General features: G+C 40.5%; 1 protein-coding gene across 5 annotated transcripts in view; it reads right to left on the reverse strand.

Moving 5' to 3' along the window:
• Nucleotides 1-489: 489 nt before the first annotated feature.
• LOC129868630 (neuronal PAS domain-containing protein 2-like) overlaps nt 490-18,791 on the reverse strand; it is a 76,406-nt gene continuing 58,104 nt past the window's right edge. For 3 of the 5 annotated variants that reach the window (XM_055942775.1, XM_055942773.1, XM_055942774.1), the window contains exons 8-22: nt 18,086-18,199; nt 17,001-17,119; nt 15,878-15,960; nt 14,350-14,456; nt 13,871-14,018; nt 13,517-13,601; nt 13,070-13,199; nt 12,741-12,850; nt 12,545-12,625; nt 10,316-10,504; nt 9,971-10,162; nt 9,620-9,813; nt 8,991-9,083; nt 4,268-4,478; nt 490-4,147 (exon numbers count right to left, since the gene is read on the reverse strand). In XM_055942775.1, coding sequence (XP_055798750.1) covers nt 3,956-4,147; nt 4,268-4,478; nt 8,991-9,083; nt 9,620-9,813; nt 9,971-10,162; nt 10,316-10,504; nt 12,545-12,625; nt 12,741-12,850; nt 13,070-13,199; nt 13,517-13,601; nt 13,871-14,018; nt 14,350-14,456; nt 15,878-15,960; nt 17,001-17,119; nt 18,086-18,199 — 2,048 coding nt within the window. In that variant the 3' untranslated portion in view covers nt 490-3,955. The remainder of the gene's footprint in view (nt 4,148-4,267; nt 4,479-8,990; nt 9,084-9,619; nt 9,814-9,970; nt 10,163-10,315; nt 10,505-12,544; nt 12,626-12,740; nt 12,851-13,069; nt 13,200-13,516; nt 13,602-13,870; nt 14,019-14,349; nt 14,457-15,877; nt 15,961-17,000; nt 17,120-18,085; nt 18,200-18,791) is intronic. The other 2 variants (XM_055942776.1, XM_055942777.1) reach the window with 2 other exon arrangements.

Here is an 18,791-nt window from a genome sequence, read left to right on the forward strand (position 1 = left end):
GAATGGCATTCTGCGATTTTCATTAGGCCTACACTTGTAGCCTGAATTGATGAGTCCACTTTTGTCCACACGCGCCTCGGGTCTCGGCCACTCACAGCTCCGCCTTAGCAAAATTGGTCTCCTCGAACCACAAGGTAAATTGGAGCGTATGCCACCGGGTTTAAAGTCAATTCGCTAATTTTCACGTGACTGACATGCGGGAATGTTAAATAATGGTGTACTATTCTGTAGTTTTCTTGACATTTTGTGTTAATTGTGATATGCTCACGTTGGTACGGCATACCTCCATTATTTCATACTTCTAGTGTCAATCTTAAAATGTCAATGTGGCCTGTGTATTTTGATATTGACATGAATGGGTTAATAAACACGCAGAATAAAGTGCACCAAATGTATTATATATATATATTTATTTTCAAAGATAGCATGTTATCCAGATTGATGTAGAAATAATTCAATATCACTATCACAAAATTAATATCCAAGCGGTTTCAGAATGTAAACTTTTTTTATTAATTTATTTTAAAACAATATTAATATGTTACAATTTTATTTTTGATGGTATATACAGAGAAAAACAAGCCATACAATATTATCAACTGTGCAACACCAACTTGCTGAATTGAAGAAAATAAAAAAAACTCAGCTCCCCAATAAGACACTTTAATAATGTGTTACAAAATACTTCTGTTTGTTTTACTTTAAAATCATGTAACATACATACATACACACACACACATATATTCAATCTATTTGACATCTTATAAAATAACTATATAATCTAAACATTTTTTGTACATTCTATAATACAATATTTTCAATTAGTTTTCTGCAATGAAATGGCTGTTATGTACAGTACCAGGTTCTTTTTTGTTTGTGTCTTACTTCTTCCTGGCAAATTTTATACAGTATTCATTCATGGACTCTCCACCCCATATACTGCAAGGATGCGCAGTCACCTCTAAAAGGTCAGAAATGCAAAAATCAAGGTCACAAAAAGAATGACACTTGATGAAGAATCAATGAACATAAAACTATAGTCAAACGGTAAAACAAAAAGTGCGTATTCTACTGCTGGGGAGACAGATTCAACAGAATCAAAGAGAGAAACAGTACCATTTGATATAGTGTAGCAATCACAATTAACAAACAAATACCAATAAACATGAACATTTGTATAAACTGAAGCAATACACAGCAAACACACAATGGCTATCAGTATGACCTCTGGGAAATCATCTGTGGGACTGGGTTAATGGAAATTGAATAACTGCCTGTGGATGCAAATAGGGGCAACTAAAGCAAATTCTTTACATAAGATGGAGGATTAGCTAGAGAGCACACTGGACAATTTTGAGAACATGGTTTACTCTTATTCTATGAGCTTGATAATTAAACATACACTACATGTTCCTTCAACCAGCTTCAAAGGGCAGTTTACTATATGATTGGGCATTGAGCACAGTGAACCAACAACTGAGTTTTTTTCTGAATGATAAGGTTGAGTGGAGGCCAACCTGGGGACATATTTTGCTGACTATAAACAAACAGGATTTTAAAAGGATTGGGTATGTTAACAGGACTGTTTCTAAACAAATCTGCATGTAGGTCTTGAATAGTCACTGTTGTGTCTTTAGAGTAATAACAAACGGACACAGTAACTATGTTGAAACAATGTGTTGCTCATATCACTTAATCCAATGTTTATGTTGGGCTGACCCCAGCAAGAGGCCAACAAGTTTTACTGAATCTTAAATGGCCCCCTTTCCTGATGCCAGCATCACTCTGAGAAAAGTTGACCTGAGTCTTTAGTGTGAATTAAGTCATTCTAACAAAGTCTTTAGCAGATACAAGCTGTACCTCAGTAAAGACATTGCTGATATTCATGGTTGAAGGAATGTTAAAGATTTTTCCATTTAATTCACATAGTACATTAGTTTATAGTATACAACTATATCTCTTTTTTTTTTACATGAGTACATACTTGCCTAGAAACATAATATCAACAGCATAAATATTTTTTTCTAATTTAAAACGGCACATACTATAAGAATTCTAGAACTTTGTTTGATCTCTTCAACCAAGATGAACAGCACCAGTCTTCGTGAGAGTGACCGTAACCGATGAAGTGATAACGACTCAATGTCCACAGCAGAGATTGGTAGGATTGTCATAAACGTTGTACAATTTAAGATTCTTATCACTCCACAATGCATTTCAACCTTCACTTCATGTGAAATGGCACATTTAGTTTAGATTAGAATTCCAATAGGTTGTTCCATTTTGTTATGGCTAGTGAGTGTAAAGGGAAACTGAGGCATACATTAGCCTCTTTGTTTGACAGGATATAAGTGTTTCACAGTAGGACTTTCCCATTAAAATATTACAATATCTAATGAACGTGGGGCAACTCAAGTCAGATACCTACTGTTGTAGTTATTTGGGGAAAACGTATGGAACTTGAAAAAAAAAGTTATTTTAAATCGTCAGTTTGATTGTCATTTACATTAGCAGGCCATTTGTCTCTGGTTAGTATTTTGTTCATACACAGTATTCCTAAAATCACCAGTGTATGGACACAATTACTCATACATGGATAAATACACTTATAGTCTCTATAGTCCAAAAATCAACAACATTCTGCTGAGTTGCAAAGATGACCAAATATAAACAAACTGTAACCAACAAATTGTGAAAAGTACAAATTGTTAATGTAATACTGAGAATATTTGTTTCCACAAATAACCTGAGAAAAAAATGACGTTATGAAAGTATACATAATCAATGTACGACAACTACAATACATTAGTGATGTCTTCCTAATCATTGCAGCATCTGTTACACTTGATACAAAACAATGAGTTCTTGGGTGATTTGAGCAACAAACTACTGTTACTGTGCTGTTAGTAGCTTTTAATGCTTGTGAGACGGTTAAGGCATTAAGACCTTATTGACTTATCTTTCAATGCCTGATTAAAAACGCACCCAGTAGAACAGCTTAAATTCGTTTAGAAATGTATGATAAACAAACAAACATGTTATGGTAGTCTACTAATAAGGTTTGCTCTTTCCATTAAGGTGTGAATAAAGAATATGAAGCTTGATCTTTATGAATTATTGAATACAAATGTTACCATAACTAATTGTTACTATTGTTCGCTTTTAGAAAAAATCATGTCTAAATATTTGATTCTATAATGAAAATAATAGTAATTGTATGAGGACATTTGTTGCTGTGTCAGTCATGCAAAATATTTTTTCCCCAAACATGGACTAAGTGTTGAGTGGTGAATATACTTCAGTGTTTAATAATGATATCAACTATGTCTGGGAATGGCTGATTGAATGTTTGATGAAAAGACGACACGTCCAACATCAAAATGAACCCCTTCCTTTATGTTTCATAACAGTCTTCCTATGTCAAAACAAATATGTATGCACAGCAAAACCATAACCTACAGACAAGTGTTTTTCATGTGAAATGAAGATGCAACTTTGAAGGAGTAAATGCTCACTGCTTGTGTTTACTCTCTGGAAATAACAGGACAGATGGTATGAACACAGTACAGTCAGTGCACAACAAGGCTCACCTAACAACCTCTCTTTTTGTTGATAACACATCTGCATGGAAACACACAGCAGCACGCTTTTCCTGTTGATTACTTTGATAGTTCTTTTCCATCCAGCAGTGTCATGGTGAAATATGACGAGTAAGCATGGCCCCCAGTAGCACAGTGGAGTGGGACAGAGATGTTGGTGCAGCGAATATTTTCATTTTCACGTTTTGTTTTTGCTGTGTAGAGAAAGCCACAATGGCTTCTTAAACAGTGAAGAACACAGCACAGCATGGGACCAAATATGCCTCTCTGTGTCTTCTATATGCATCCCATAGAATTCTGCCACCTTCTGTAACAATATGTTTCAGAAGATATCTCACCACTCTGTGTCTTCGGTGCTACTGAGTGAGCATATTTCGGAAGTCTGAAAGGCTGCCAGGCTGGTTTTGGGAATGGTGGTGTTGCCGCTGTTGCTGCTGTTGTTGTTGCGGTTGTTGTTGAATATAACTGACAGTACCTTGCTGTGGGACATTAGTAGTGTGGAAAAAAGCCTGAGTGGTTCCACTGTGTAAGAGTCCTTGGGGCTGCATCTATCAACAGAAAGGGATCAGGGCATAAGTGAGGCGATATTAGTTCTACAGAGTGAGCCAAACCCCTCCAGCCCAAGGCCTGCTATCACACTACTGCAAGTAGTAGGACTACTACTGTACCTGAAAGAACTGCTGGGGCTGCTGCAGCTGCAGAGAGTGCTGGCAGGCCTGCTGCTGAGCATGATAGGTGGGCTGGGCCTGGTGCGTGATAAAGCTGTTGTGAGGGATCATGATGGAGGACGTGAAGACGGGAGAGGGGACCAGGACAGCGTTGCAGTTCACCTGCTGCATGGGAAACGACGGGGTCATCATCTGCTGCTCCAGGGTGTATCTGGGAAGGGGTGGGTGCAATCAACAGGTCAAATATGTTTACTATGTTGATAGTACAGAATGTGTGTGCCATTCAGAGGGCTCTATTTTCGGCTGGCGTTACGGCGGCGTTAGTGTCAAACGCACATTATTTAGAAAAATAAAAAAACGAATGCTTTTCACCCCATTTCGTTTTATTTGATTAAAAATCAAGCATAGCCTCCCCTCCTCTTAATTAAGTATTTTTTTCCCCACTGCCCAATGCAGTTGCGAAAAAGTCAAGACTGTCGATAAATGGTTTGGATCCTGAGACCACTTTGAATTACATCTTAATCACCAAAGCTTTATTTAAAAAAAAAAGAAGAACGTTTGACAGGAGCAAAACAGTGATCTGACATTCCATTTTTATCTATGCATTTTAGGGAGACCCACGTTATTTTAGCCATGCAGGTGCCGTTTTCGACATGCGTAAAACCCCCTCCATGATGTAAGCTACGTGTCCATGCCCATCATGAAATGAGCAATGAGAACATCTGAACCGGTGAACCTCGTATTTAGAAGTTATTTTCCTGTGACAATTGCTTGTTTTGCGTTTTATATTTTCAAAACCAATGCCTCCCTTACCCTAGGCCTACTATAATGACTCCCTTACCCTGGCCTATTATAATGACTCCCTTACCCTAGGCCTACTATAATGACTCCCTTACCCTAGGCCTACTATAATGACTCCCTTACCCTAGGCCTACTATAATGACTCCCTTACCCTAGGCCTACTATAATGACTCCCTTATTCTAGGCCTACTATAATGACTCCCTTACCCTAGGCCTACTATAATGACTCCCTTACCCTAGGCCTACTATAATGACTCCCTTACCCTAGGCCTACTATAATGACTCCCTTACCCTAGGCCAACTATAATGACTCCCTTACCCTAGGCCAACTATAATGACTCCCTTACCCTGGCCAACTATAATGACTCCCTTACCCTAGGCCTACTATAATGACTCCTTTACCCTAGGCCAACTATAATGACTCCCTTACCCTAGGCCAACTATAATGACTCCCTTACCCTAGGCCTACTATAATGACTCCCTTACCCTAGGCCTACTATAATGACTCCCTTACCCTAGGCCTACTATAATGAAGGCTGGTTCAACAGCAATGCATCTTTTTTATCCAAGCGATTTTATATCATTGCATTTTACATTTATTGTTGTAAAAAAAAAAAAAACGGATTGCTTGTTTTTCGTTTAAATTTACTACAACCAAACCTATTAGAATGATTCACCTTCCTGGTTTTATGGTAACAACTCTGTGGCGCGCATGCAATGCAACTCCTGGACATGTGTGAATACGATCTGATCTGTAACATAATCAGAACTATTTTCATAAAACATATTAGGGAGCTGTATAAAGGTGAGTGGACATTCTCCCTTTCTCTTTATATTGGATCCAGCAACTGTGAAAGTTTAGATGTGCGTAGAACCCTTTATAGTGTGCATTGTTTTAATATTATATGACCACAGGATAAATTATGGTGCCTGTAAGTGTGACATAGCCTATTTAAAAATTAGTTTTGCTTAGAGTTTTGTTTTTGCCTAAATTCTCTTTTTATGCCTTATCAATAATGAATTGAATCTTGCTTATTGACAATGTTTGCCATGTCCATGCTCCGCCATAATGCAATTTATAGTAGGCCTAGCCCCTATATCAGTGAAAATGCTACTGAAGTCATGCAATTCCTTAGAAGAGGTGGACTGCAAATGGGTTCAAGTTAACATATTTAGCAAAGATAGGTCTACATTTTGTTATTTCATTTCTGTAAGACATTTAACAAACTATAACGGACTAACATTGGAATTGGAGTTGATTCAATGTATAAAAGACCATAAATACACAACTTAAAGGAACCACATACTTCGCCATGGAGCACGTTCTGATTGGCCAGTGAGGGGCCAAGCCACCCACACAACTTGTTTATTCATCAAAACCCAGCCCTTTCACGCCAATGCCAGCAAGTCCGCCAATATTTGTAATAGTAAAAATAGCAAAAATAATTCTGCCACACCCCATAAACTATATCACTACCGTCTGTGCTTAGATTTACCATTGCGTTAGGTTTGTTAAAATAGAGCCCAGAGGCCAGACAAAAGATTTAAGTGCCTTTGAATGGGGTATGGTAGTAGGTGCCAGGCACACCGGTTTGAGTGTGTCAAGAACTGCAACGCTGCTGGGTTTTTCACGCTCAACAGTTTCCCGTGTGTGTCAAGAATGGTCCACCACCCAAAGTACATCCAGACAACTGTGTGAAGCATTGGAGTCAACATGGGCCAGCATCCCTATGGGACTCTTTTGACACCTTGTAGAGTCCATGCCCTGACGAATTGAGGCTGTTCTGAGGACAAAAGATGGTGCAACGCTATATTAGGAAGGTGTTCCTAAAGTTTTGTACACTCAGTGTATGTAGATCAGTAGTGCTAAAATGTGGGTATGGTGTGATTCTTTGCAACTAAGGGTATATCATGTGTTTTAAGTACATTCAGTTCATATCAAGGATAAATGCATTCATTGTTCCCATATTTCACTACATTTACTACATATACAGTACCAGTCAAAAGTTTGGACACACCTACTCATTCAAGGGTTTTTCTTTATTTTTACTATTGATCACATTGTAGAATAATAGTGAAGACATCAGCACTATGAAATAACACATGGAATCATGTAGTATCCAAAAAAGTGTTAAACAAATCAAAATATATTTTACATTCTTCAAATTAGCCACCCTTTGCTTTGCAGACTCTTGGTATTCTCTCAACCAGCTTCACCTGTAATGCTTTTCCAGCAGTCTTGAAGGAGTTCCAACATATGCTTAGCACTTGTTGGCTGCTTTTCCTTCACTCTGTGGTCCAACTCATCCCAAACGATCTCAATTGGGTTGGGGTTGGGTGATTGTGGAGGCCAGGTCATCTGATGCAGCACTCCATCACTCTCCTTATTAGTCAAATAGCCCTTACACAGCCTAGAGGTGTGTTGGGTCATTGTCCTGTTGAAAAACAAATGGGATGGGATGGCGTATCCCTGCAGAATGCTGTGGTAGCCATGCTGGTTAAGTGTGCCTTGAATTCTAAATAAATCACAGACAGTGTCACCAGCAAAGCACCCCCACACCATCACACCTCCTCCTCCATGCTTCAGAGTGGGAACCACACATGTGGAGATCATCCGTTCACCTACTCTGCATCTCACAAAGACACAGCGGTTGGAACCAAAAATCTAAAATTTGGATTAATCAGACCAAAGGACAGATTCCCACCGGTCTAATGTCCATTGCTCGTGTTTCTTGGTCCAAGCAAGTCTCTTCTTCTTATTGGTGTAGTAGTTAGTAGTTGTTATTTGCAACAATTCGACCATGAAGGCCTGATTCACGCAGTCTCATCTGAACAATTGATGTTGAGATGTGTCTGTTACTTGAACTCTGAAGCATTTATTTGGGCTGCAATTTCTGAGGCTGGTAACTGTAATGAACTTATCATCTGCATCAGAGGTAACTCTGGGACTTCCTTTACTGTGGCGGTCTGTAACGGCGTTCCTCTCTCTCTTCATAAGAAGAGGTGGAGTAGTGATCGAGCCAAGGCGCAGCGGGTTCTGAATACATGATGATTTATTAAATAAACAAAACAGACAAAGACGAAAACGAACTATACTTGATATAACTAACAAAATAACAAAACGATGTAGACAGACCTGAACAAACGAACTTACAAATACACGAAGCACGCTGACACAGGAACAGACTACATAAACGCACGAACAAACCGAAACATTCCCGTATGGTGTAACATCGACACAGACACAGGAGACAATCACCCACAAACAAACAGTGAGAACACCCTACCTAAATATGACTCTTAATTAGAGGAGAACGCAAAACACCTGCCTCTAATTAAGAGCCATACCAGGCAACCAAAACCAACATAGAAACAGATAACATAGACTGCCCACCCAAAACTAACGCCCTGACCAATTACACATACAAAAACAACATAAAACTGGTCAGGACCGTTACACGGTCTTCATGAGAGCCAGTTTCATCATAGCACATGATGGGGTTTGCGACTGCACTTGAAGAAACTTTGAAAGTTCTTGAAATGTTCCATATTGACTGACCTTCATGTCTTAAAGTAATGATGGACTGTTGTTTCTCTTTGCTTATTTGAATAGTTCTTGCCAAAATATGGACTTGGTATTTTCCCAACTAGGGCTATCTTCTGTATACCACCACTATCTTGTCACAACACAAGTGATTGGTTCAAACGCATTAACACTTTTTTTGGTTACTACATGATTCAATATGTGTTATTTCATAGTTTTGATGTCTTTACTATTATTCTGCAATGTAGAAAATAGTTTTAAAAACGAAAAAAACTTGAGGTGTGTCCAAACCTTTGACTGGTACTGTACGTCAAATAACCAACAGCATAAAGAGTCAACATAATGATTACACACACACACACTCAAACACACACTTACTTGGTTTGCTGGATGGCTGTGTTGCACTGGGAAGCCTGGGAGCTAACACTGCTATCAGGTACGAGTGTCTGCACTGGCTGGTTGAGCAGCATGCTGCCAGAAAGAACAGTCTATGTCATTCTCAAAGCTAATACTCTGACCTTTCTAAAAAAAAAAATTAAAAAAAAAAGAAGCCTCCTGGGCCATGGGGACAGACTGCACAAGCTGTTATTTTCCACCCGTGATATATTTCTCAATTTTCCAAACACAGTGTGAGTACAATGGACAGGACAAAAGGTATCGTGACTCAAGGAGACTATTACCTCTCCAATGTAACCCTAAACTTTTTCTTCTAGTTACTTTCTCTTCAAGGTTAGAGTAAGCACGTGTTAAGCAGGTGTTCTTTCATTCGGAATTCATACAATGTAGATATGATTTCAACTTCAACTCATAAAGCTTTGTTTTGATAAAATACAGCTTCCCATGTCAATTGTTTCCCAAAATGTACTGAGTTACAAGTTGCTTCAATTTAGACCAAACTAAAGGCTGAGTTACACTGACCATGAAGAACAGACTTTCGACAACATGTTCTTGAAAATAATTCCGCAACAAGAAATCAGACTGAGTGGTTTACTGTCTGTAGGGCTCACCGTAGCTGTCTCTCTTGGCTAAACTCAGAGTCTGAGTGTCTTTGGTTTGCGTCCTGCAGTGCCTGTGCGGGCGTCTGCTGAGAGAACATCATGGGGTTGCTGTAGAAGGGCATGGTCAAGTTGGCATGGGTCTGCACCGGGAGACTGACCGCCTGCATCTGCCCGCCTGCACTCCTTATCAACCTCTTCTGCACCTAAAGCAACAACAACACTGAAACTACCACCAGGTTGACTACAGTCATGCAAAACCCAATTCCTTCTATATTTTGACAGAATATTACCCTGCTTACTCTATACAAAGTAAAAGTTGAAAGCTATTGGGATAAGAGTACAGAGGGAGAGCTGGGGTACCTGAGGGGAGGGTGTGCTGTGCTCTGTGAGGAGAGAGTGCGGGGACGAGCCGTGGGCTCCATGAAGAGGCTGTTTGGAGTGGCTCGCGGTCTGCCTTATCACCCCAGACTGGGCCTGCTGCTGGGCTGGTCTCCCTGGACCTTGATGCTGAACCTGGCCAAAGTCACAGTGGACCGGCTGCTGTAACAACATCTACACACACACACACACACACACACACACACACACACACACACACACACACACACGAGGGAGGGATTAGCTACTGTATCCACTGTACAACAATTAGCTTAGCTTTAGGGATTGTTTTAGGCAGGGCGTCTGACTAGAGGTAAGCAGGGTTACCTGGAGGTTAGCCAGCTGCAGCTTCTCCTTGATGTCATGCAGCTCCTGTTGCTGAGTCTTGATGTCCATCTGCAGGATGCGTGTCCTCTCCTCCAGCTGCTCCTTGAGCTGGTGCATGACACCTAGCTGAGGCTGCTGCTGGTACATGGACTGTTGCTGCTGCTGTGGCTTCTGTTGTTGTTGCTGCGACTGGAAGAATAGGATAGACAGCCATCATGATAAAGGCGGTTCATATCACAGTACCATGTATGGGTCATGCTCTGGCACAAGCCTTCACAGCTGCTCACACACATTTTCAGAGCCAAGGAGGGCTTTACAGTAGTTCAGAAATACAGCACTCAATAACTTGAGGACCATAGAAATCCCTCTCCCAATCATTACAGCTTGATTAGCACTTCCAGCTCTTCTTGTTTCCATATCATGTAGATGTAGGAGATGCTTTTACTGGGCCTCATTTCAGATGAGTTGAAGTGATCATCTTGAGACAATTTTGACATACGTGAGAATAGTAGTTTTGCATCTACACTGAACAAAAATATGAAAGCAACATGTAAAGTGTTGGTCCCATGTTTCATGAGCTGAAATAAAAGATACCAGAAATGCTCCATATGTACAAAAAGATGATTTCTCTAAAATGTTGTGCACACATTTGTTTACATCTCTGTTAGTGAGCATTTCTCCTTTGCCAAGATAATCTATCCACCTGAGGTGTTGCATATCAAGAAGCTGATTAAACAGCATGATCATTACACAGGTGCACCTTGTACTGGGGACAATATAATTCTTCTCTGAAATGTGCAGTTTCGTCACACAACACAATGCCACAGATGTCTCAAGTTTTGACGGAGTGTGCAACTGGCATACTGACTACAGGAAGACCACCAGAGCTGTTGCCAGACAACTGAATGTTCATTTCTCTACCATAAGCCGCCTCCAATGTAATTTTAGAGAATTTGGCAGTACGTCCAACCAGCCTCACAACCGCAGACCACTTGTAACCGTGCCAGCCCAGGACTTCCACATCCAGCTTCTTCACCCACAGGATCGTCTGCAACCAGCCACCCGGACAGCTGATGAAACTGTGGGTTTGCACAACCAAAGACTTTCTGCACAAACTATCAGAAACCATCTCAGGCAAGCTCATCTGCCTATTCGTCGTCCTCACCAGAGTCATGACCTGACTGCAGTTTGGCGTCGTAACCGACTTCAGTGGGCAAATGCCCACCTTCGATGGCCACTGGCACGCTGGAGAAGTGTGCTCTTCACAAATGAATCCCGGCTTCAACTGTACAGGAAACTGAAATGGCAGACAGCGTGTATGGCATTGTGTAGGCGAGCGGTTTGTTGATGTCAATGTTGTGAACAGAGTGCCCCATGGTGGTAATGGGGTTATGGTATAGGCAGGCATAAGCTACGGAACAACGAACACAATTGCATTTTATCGATGGCCTTTCGGATGTACAGAGATACCGTGATGAGATATTGAGGCCCATTGTCGAGCCATTAATCCGCCACCATCAACTCATGTTTCAGCATGATAATGCATGGCCCCATGTCGCAAGGATCTTTATACAATTCCTGAAAGCTGAAAATGTTCCAGTTCTTCCATGGCCTGCATACTCACCAGACTTGTCACCCATTGAGCATGTTTGGGATGCTCCTGATCGACGCGTACGACAGCGTGTTCCAGTTCCCACCAATATCCAGCAACTTCGAAGAGGAGTGGGACAACATTCCACAGCCCACAATCAACAGCCTGGTCAACTCTATGCGAAGGAGATGTCACGCCGCATGAGGCAAATGGTGGTCACACCAGATACTGACTGGTTTTCTGATCCAAGCCACTACCTTTTTTCAAGGTATCTGTGACCAACAGATGCATATCTGTATTCCCAGTCATTAGAAATCCATAGATTAGGGCCTAATTTATTTATTTCAATTGACTGATTTCTTTGTATGAATTGTAACTGAGTAAAGTCTTTGATAATGTTGCATGTTGCGTTTATATTTTTGTTCAGTGTAGAATTTAAACATCTATATTTACATCTAAATTATGATAATCCTAAATGACGTTGGTGTAGTCTAAAATCAAGTGGGTGTGGAATCATTTCACGCAATTTAACGAGGAAGTAAACCAACAAACAAGAACAAGCCGTCATAATACTGTGAGACTACAAGACAAACAGTGAGTAGGCAGGCAGGTGACAGACAGGAAAGCTCAACACCAACCATTGCAGAGTGCTGGCTGCAGGTAGGAGAAAGGGGGAGGCTTAGTTGGGGAAGGAGGTCAAAAGAGTTTAGCCCCAAAGTCTACAAGGAGAAGGAAAACAAAACAGGGAGTTGAGCTGGATCCTGGATGCTAACTCCGGGCTAATGTTCTTTCACATGTATTGGTTTTTCCACTGGCATAATGAGGTGAGCTGACCTTTGCACTACTGGGTGCGAGTCTGGACAAATTCTTCTCTGTCCCAGCGATGGATGCAGACTGCCGTGATGGTGTGCAAGCATCTGTGTACCGCAAAGATGAGTTGGCTGCTGGGAAAAATGTAGCAATTGGTACTGTAGAAGGTTATGCATACTTCATAATTAACCATCTAAATTAAAAATAGTATACATTAAGTAAGTGTGTGGTGGTGTAGAGTTTGGATTAGGGTGAGATTGGTGTTGTATGGTACAGGGTTCAAGTCGGAACGGACCGATCCAGTATGGGGGTATTTGGGTTAGCTGGACAAAGAGAGCAGCAGGGGGACTCACATGCTGTGTCGGACAGGGCTGTGTGGGAGGACTTCCGGGAGCTGTGGGAGGACACTGAGCGTGCCCCGCTCATCCTGTCCAGTTCGGGGGGGTCCAGATTGGGACAGATGTCCAAGTACACCTCCTGAGCCTGAAACACACAGGATAGAGGAGCATTAAGTACTGACAGCACTAAAAACAAGATTTGGAACACATCTGCTTTAACCCTGAATTCACACAACAGCCTGACACTGGATAGCGCCATATTTGCATGGCAATTCACCATCCCATTCAGTTCTGAACACTGACATAGGAGTGGGAAGTAAAGCACTACTGTACATGATTACTACAACTGGAACTCGACTTGGTAAAATGGCTCCGCATTATGAAACTTGAATACTGTATGTTATTGTAACATTCTTCACGATTCATCATTTATATTTGATCGTAAGAGTCTCTTCTTCATACCTTCATGGATGACGAAGTGGCCATGTCAGGGGACGTCTCCTCCAAGCCAAACTCTCTCCTCCTCTCCGCTCGCACCTCCGCATAACTACAAGTCCGTGAAAGAGTGCAATAGAAAGAAAGATCAAATGTCAAATGATCTGCCCATAAGTCAAGCTTTCCCATTATATTCATCCTAAATGTACAATATCAAATGACAGACAGATACCACAGACCCCTAATGCAGTAGATAACGTTCAATAGCTCTACACTAGACTGATCTTGAACTATAGGGAGGCGATAACTTTCTCACCCTCAGGGGGCGTTAGAATATACAAAACCAAACATGACAGAGAGAGACAGAGGAATTAGGTTTACCTGACGACTGTGTGAGTGCACACTATGAACTCTGGCTTGGAGTTCCACTGGTGGTATGTAATGTAGTAGTGTGTCTGGAGCCAGATCCACTGCTGACCCTTGCTTAGAAACCGATAGTAGCAGGATTTACCCTTCCCAAACTGCATTACTGTGAAGACAACACAACACAGAGGGATGTTTTCAGCAGTCAGGCATATACAAACCACTACACCACACTGCCCTAGTTCACAGTGTACAAGGTAGGAGATGTTTGCATCATCCTAAAATATCAGGGCAGGGGTGAAAAACTAAGCAGCCTCATAGTTCCAGGCATTTTATGCTCATTGGTGAAGCAGAAATAGAAATGTAACTACAGCAGGATGACCTATTTCTGTGAAATGGCTGCCTGGATCCTGTGGTAGTGAGGGAGAGCGAGATAGGGTAGGAGAGGGGGAGGGGGGGGGGGGTGAAAGAGAGAGAACGTGGAGAGAGTTGCTTACATTGCTTATGACACCGCGATATAAGCTCCAAATCATCCACATGATAGTAATCATAGCCAGAAGTCCCAAGAACCTCAAAGGGCAAGTACCCGATGACTGGTGAAGCTCTGAAGAGAGAGAATAATCAAGATATTAAACTGTTTTATGACAACAACACACTGGTTAAACTGGGACAATAACTACAGTATTTATTTTGTCGGAATTTACCATTTTATAGCCTGGAGAGAACAACTTGATTGATAATTCCATAACTACCTTAACAAGTACATTGAAAAATTCATAAACATTATGATTAAATAAACCTAACAAGTCTGTACGATCTCAAGCACACAGGGAAATAGAATCTCATCTTATGCATACTGATATGACACATTGACAGAATATCACCTAAAAATGGCAATGTTGTATAATCACAGCTATGATTATGACTTGATTTTGGCTCACTTGATGCATTTCATTCATCAATGCTCAGTTAAATCCATTTAGCCTAGGCCCCCATAAGCCAAATTCAGAATGGCATGCAGGTCACATTATGGAGGCAGCCATTCTTGTAACCCAGCACATAGCACAGTAGATGTCCAATTATAGCAGCAGAGGACACAACGTACAATTTCCTCCCCTGGTTTTACCCAATAATATATAAACCCTGGATTGCTGATGCTATCTATTGGCCAATGAGAGGCTTTGAAGCCACCGGTTGGCCATATTGGCACTTCCCAGAAGAAGCAGACGTCCATAGGAATTAATGGAATTCTACAGTATTTCAATTAAATGTTTCAGAGACAAAATTACATGTATTTAAGTATTTTTGTTGTTGTAGTGGGGACATTAACACTAGTACTTGCAAATAATTATACTTTAAGGAAAATGTTTTTATATATTTGTTAATTTTCTATTTTATGTTCAGCTCACATCATGTAATTTAAATGTATGTATTAATGTGTCTGTAATAGAATAAACGTGAAAAAAACACATTTTAATGGATTTGATTTGATACTGCAGCGCTGGTGTCATGAATGATAGAACGTAGCAGTCTGAGCTGTTTCTTACTGGGCCGTTATCACTTGGTGTTGCAGACTAATCTTGGGGCTCCCTGTCACTATCCATGGCATGGCAGCAGGTTTAAAGGCCTTACTGGGTGAGGAGGCCCGGCCACATGGTGGAAACTAGCACAATCAGTCAGTCACGCTACTAGCAGCACCAGCAGTCTGCTGATCACTGAGCCTGATCACCCAAAGCCAATCAGATGGCAAGTAACCAAGGGACACACAGCGTGGCAGTATGACACACCAGTTGACAGAGTTTACAAACAACAATATCATGTTAATGCCAACATAGGGAAAGGAGAGAACAGCAGTTGTCCTCTTAAATCTATGTGTTCCTGTAGTGTTAAAGATGTGCAGCCTAGAGGATGTCATTAGATGGGCATCGATGATAGTGTAGCTTTCCATCAGGCTATGAAACGTATCAAATTAAAGACTGATAACAGATGGAAGACAAGATGTTAATGTTTCTCAGCTCCTCTTACCTGTGATCTAAGAACAGGAACTTCCATTCAAGGCTGTGTCTGGATGTGAATTCATCACAGGGACCTTCCACATTACACAAATCCTGGTCAAAGAAACAAAAATATTAATTTAAGACCAGTCCTCAAATCCTATAAAACCTATTCTACCTTGGAATTATAAAAAGTTCTATCTGTGAAAAGTCTAGATTTGAGTTATTGAGCATCAGAACTGTTTTGCAGTGATGAATTCCTCATGATGTCCCTCACCTTAAAGGTAAGAGTACAGAGTATCAAAATCCTGGGACATTTGTAAATGTGTTTTTTTTTTGAGGAGCAGGTTGTAATTGTAACATTGTTTTTCTCAAAAGTGGATCTGGTTTGAGTAAAAAGGTTATTTCATAGTAAAGTAATTTATAAATTTAGAGAATACACTTCCTTCAAACCACATTATCAAGTACATTAATTCATGTTCACCATATATTTGTTAAAGCCATAGTTAACTAAAATGACAAATAACTAGGAACATTGATGAAGCTTACATCTGTATCAGTAAACGTATATAATTGTCTGGTCTCTGATGCCCATAGTAAGCAAACTATTTGCTAGTTATCCATGAAATGTGCAAAGTTTATATTTTTGGGTGAAATACTCATTCTATGGGAAGTTTTCGTATTGATATATAGAATGATATCAGACAAAACAACAATGCCTCTCCAATGGGCCTTAAACATGTTCCAAGGTATTTATGTTAGCCAGAGCCATTCTTCTGCAAAACTGGTTGCAAAAGAGGGCTATCGCATAAGATATCAAGGACTTGGAAGTCAAGGACTTGGAATTATAAGGTTCTATCTTCAAAATGTATAGTTCTGACATATGGAGTATTATTCAAGTCCCAGATCTGAGAACTGTTTTACTGTCTTACTCTTTCATGACTCAATAAGTACATGACTTTACATGCATATAATATGAAGATTCACAATGGAAAAACCTCTAAAACAGGCCTTACAAGGATTTTCAAAATGTACTATTTTTTGCTCCCTGTTCAACACTTTTCCACCGTTCTTTACACGTAATATCCACAAACATAAACCCTCTGTTCTCAAATAGAATCAGCAAAGATTTAGCAAAAGAAACATGATCTTACCTTTAAAAATTGTGGAGTGACCAATCGTACAGTGGCAACAAGGCAGACCTGCTCTTCCAGCGATGACGGCAGGGTTTTTGGTAATGTCAAATCAAACCCATTACAAGAGGATGTAGGCACTGTCAGAAACAACAGTCACTCTAAATATCTCACCAGAGGACGGATGTAGGAACAGCAAATATGAATGAACAACTACAATCCATTAGGTGTATTACAACAGTATATTATAGACACTGAGTGATAACCATCAACCCCACACAGGTATATCTGTTACGAGAGGATGTAGGCGCTGTGAAACAAAGTCAACTGTGTTTCCTGGCCACATCAGTATGTGCTGGGTTTTTTGTCCTTGCCTCTTTAATCACACACTAATTGGAGAAAGGAAAATCAGCAGCACTGTGGCCCCTGAGGACTGGAGTAGTGATCTCCAGCTAAGAGTCGAGGGTAATGGCAAATCAGACTGAAAAATCTATGATTGGCCGTGTGGGGTTATTCTACGAGTGCCAAATATCTTTACATAATCTTTCCATCTCAACACACCCTCTGGTGACCTTACTATGGCATTATGCTATTCAAACGACTGGAAGTCCCGCACTTTAAAGAGTATGGAAATACCTAACAATACGGAGTGTCATTTCAGAAGAGAGGGAAACACTTCCTCATACGTCTAATTTTCCAGTCAATTAGCCTGATATTTGAATAGTGATCAACAATGAGATATGCAGTTCTGAAACGGTTTAAAAACCTGTTTGATAGTCTGCCTGCTTTATGTCTTGAGTAAGTTTTCATGACATAACATCTGGTTTATGGCACAAATCTTCATTCCAAACTTAATAGAATGCAGAGGTTGGCCTTATTAATATAACTACATAGTTAAGTGTCCTTTTATCAGTTTGTAGCTCAGTCAGTAGCTAAAGATGAAATGGCACATAAAATACAGATTATAATCAATAGTTCTGGGAAAGTCACTTCTGTTGTTATGCGAATATGTCAAGAAAAAAATATTTGGGAACTAAAACATTGCAAAGTGTTACACAACATTCCAATGTCAAGTGATCTGGAGGTAGAAAGACAAAAACACTCACCATTGTTATGAAACTTCAAATCTCCGACAAACTTAACATACTCATATGTAGGCGGTTCCTTTGGGTGGCTGTTTCCTCTGGCTAAATGACAGCAGAACTCAATGTGTGTCTTACCTGGAAAAAAAGAGCAGATGGGAGTTAGCTGGAGTGTCTTCAATAAAACACAATGCTCGTCGTAAAGAAAAATTAATTGAGATTTTCTTTTACTGCCAAAGCAAATAACCCATTACCAGGTTATATTTAGACATCCTCTATAGGCTCTTCCTTTCTTAGATACTTTTATATATATATATATAGTGTGGACATCCCTTAAAATGAGTGGATTCGACTATTTCAGCCACACCCGTTGCTGACAGGTGTATAAAATCGAGCACACAGCCATGCAATCTCCATAGACAAACATTGGAAGTAGAATGGCCTTACTGAAGAGCTCAGTGACTTTCAACATGGCACCGTCATAGGACGCCACCTTTCCAACAAGTCAGTTTAACAGATTTCTGCTCTGCTAGAGCTGCCCCGGTCAACTGTAAGTGCTGTTATTGTAAAGTGGAAATGTCAAGGAGCAACAACGGCTCAGCTGCTAAGTGGTAAGCCACACAAGCTCACAGAACGGGACCGCCGAGTGCTGAAGCGCGTAAAAATCGTCTGTCCTCACTACCGCAACACTCACTACCGCGTTCCAAACTGCCTCTGGAAGCAACGTCAG

Source organism: Salvelinus fontinalis, chromosome 13, assembly GCF_029448725.1.
Source record: "Salvelinus fontinalis isolate EN_2023a chromosome 13, ASM2944872v1, whole genome shotgun sequence".
Lineage (NCBI taxonomy): Eukaryota > Metazoa > Chordata > Actinopteri > Salmoniformes > Salmonidae > Salvelinus > Salvelinus fontinalis.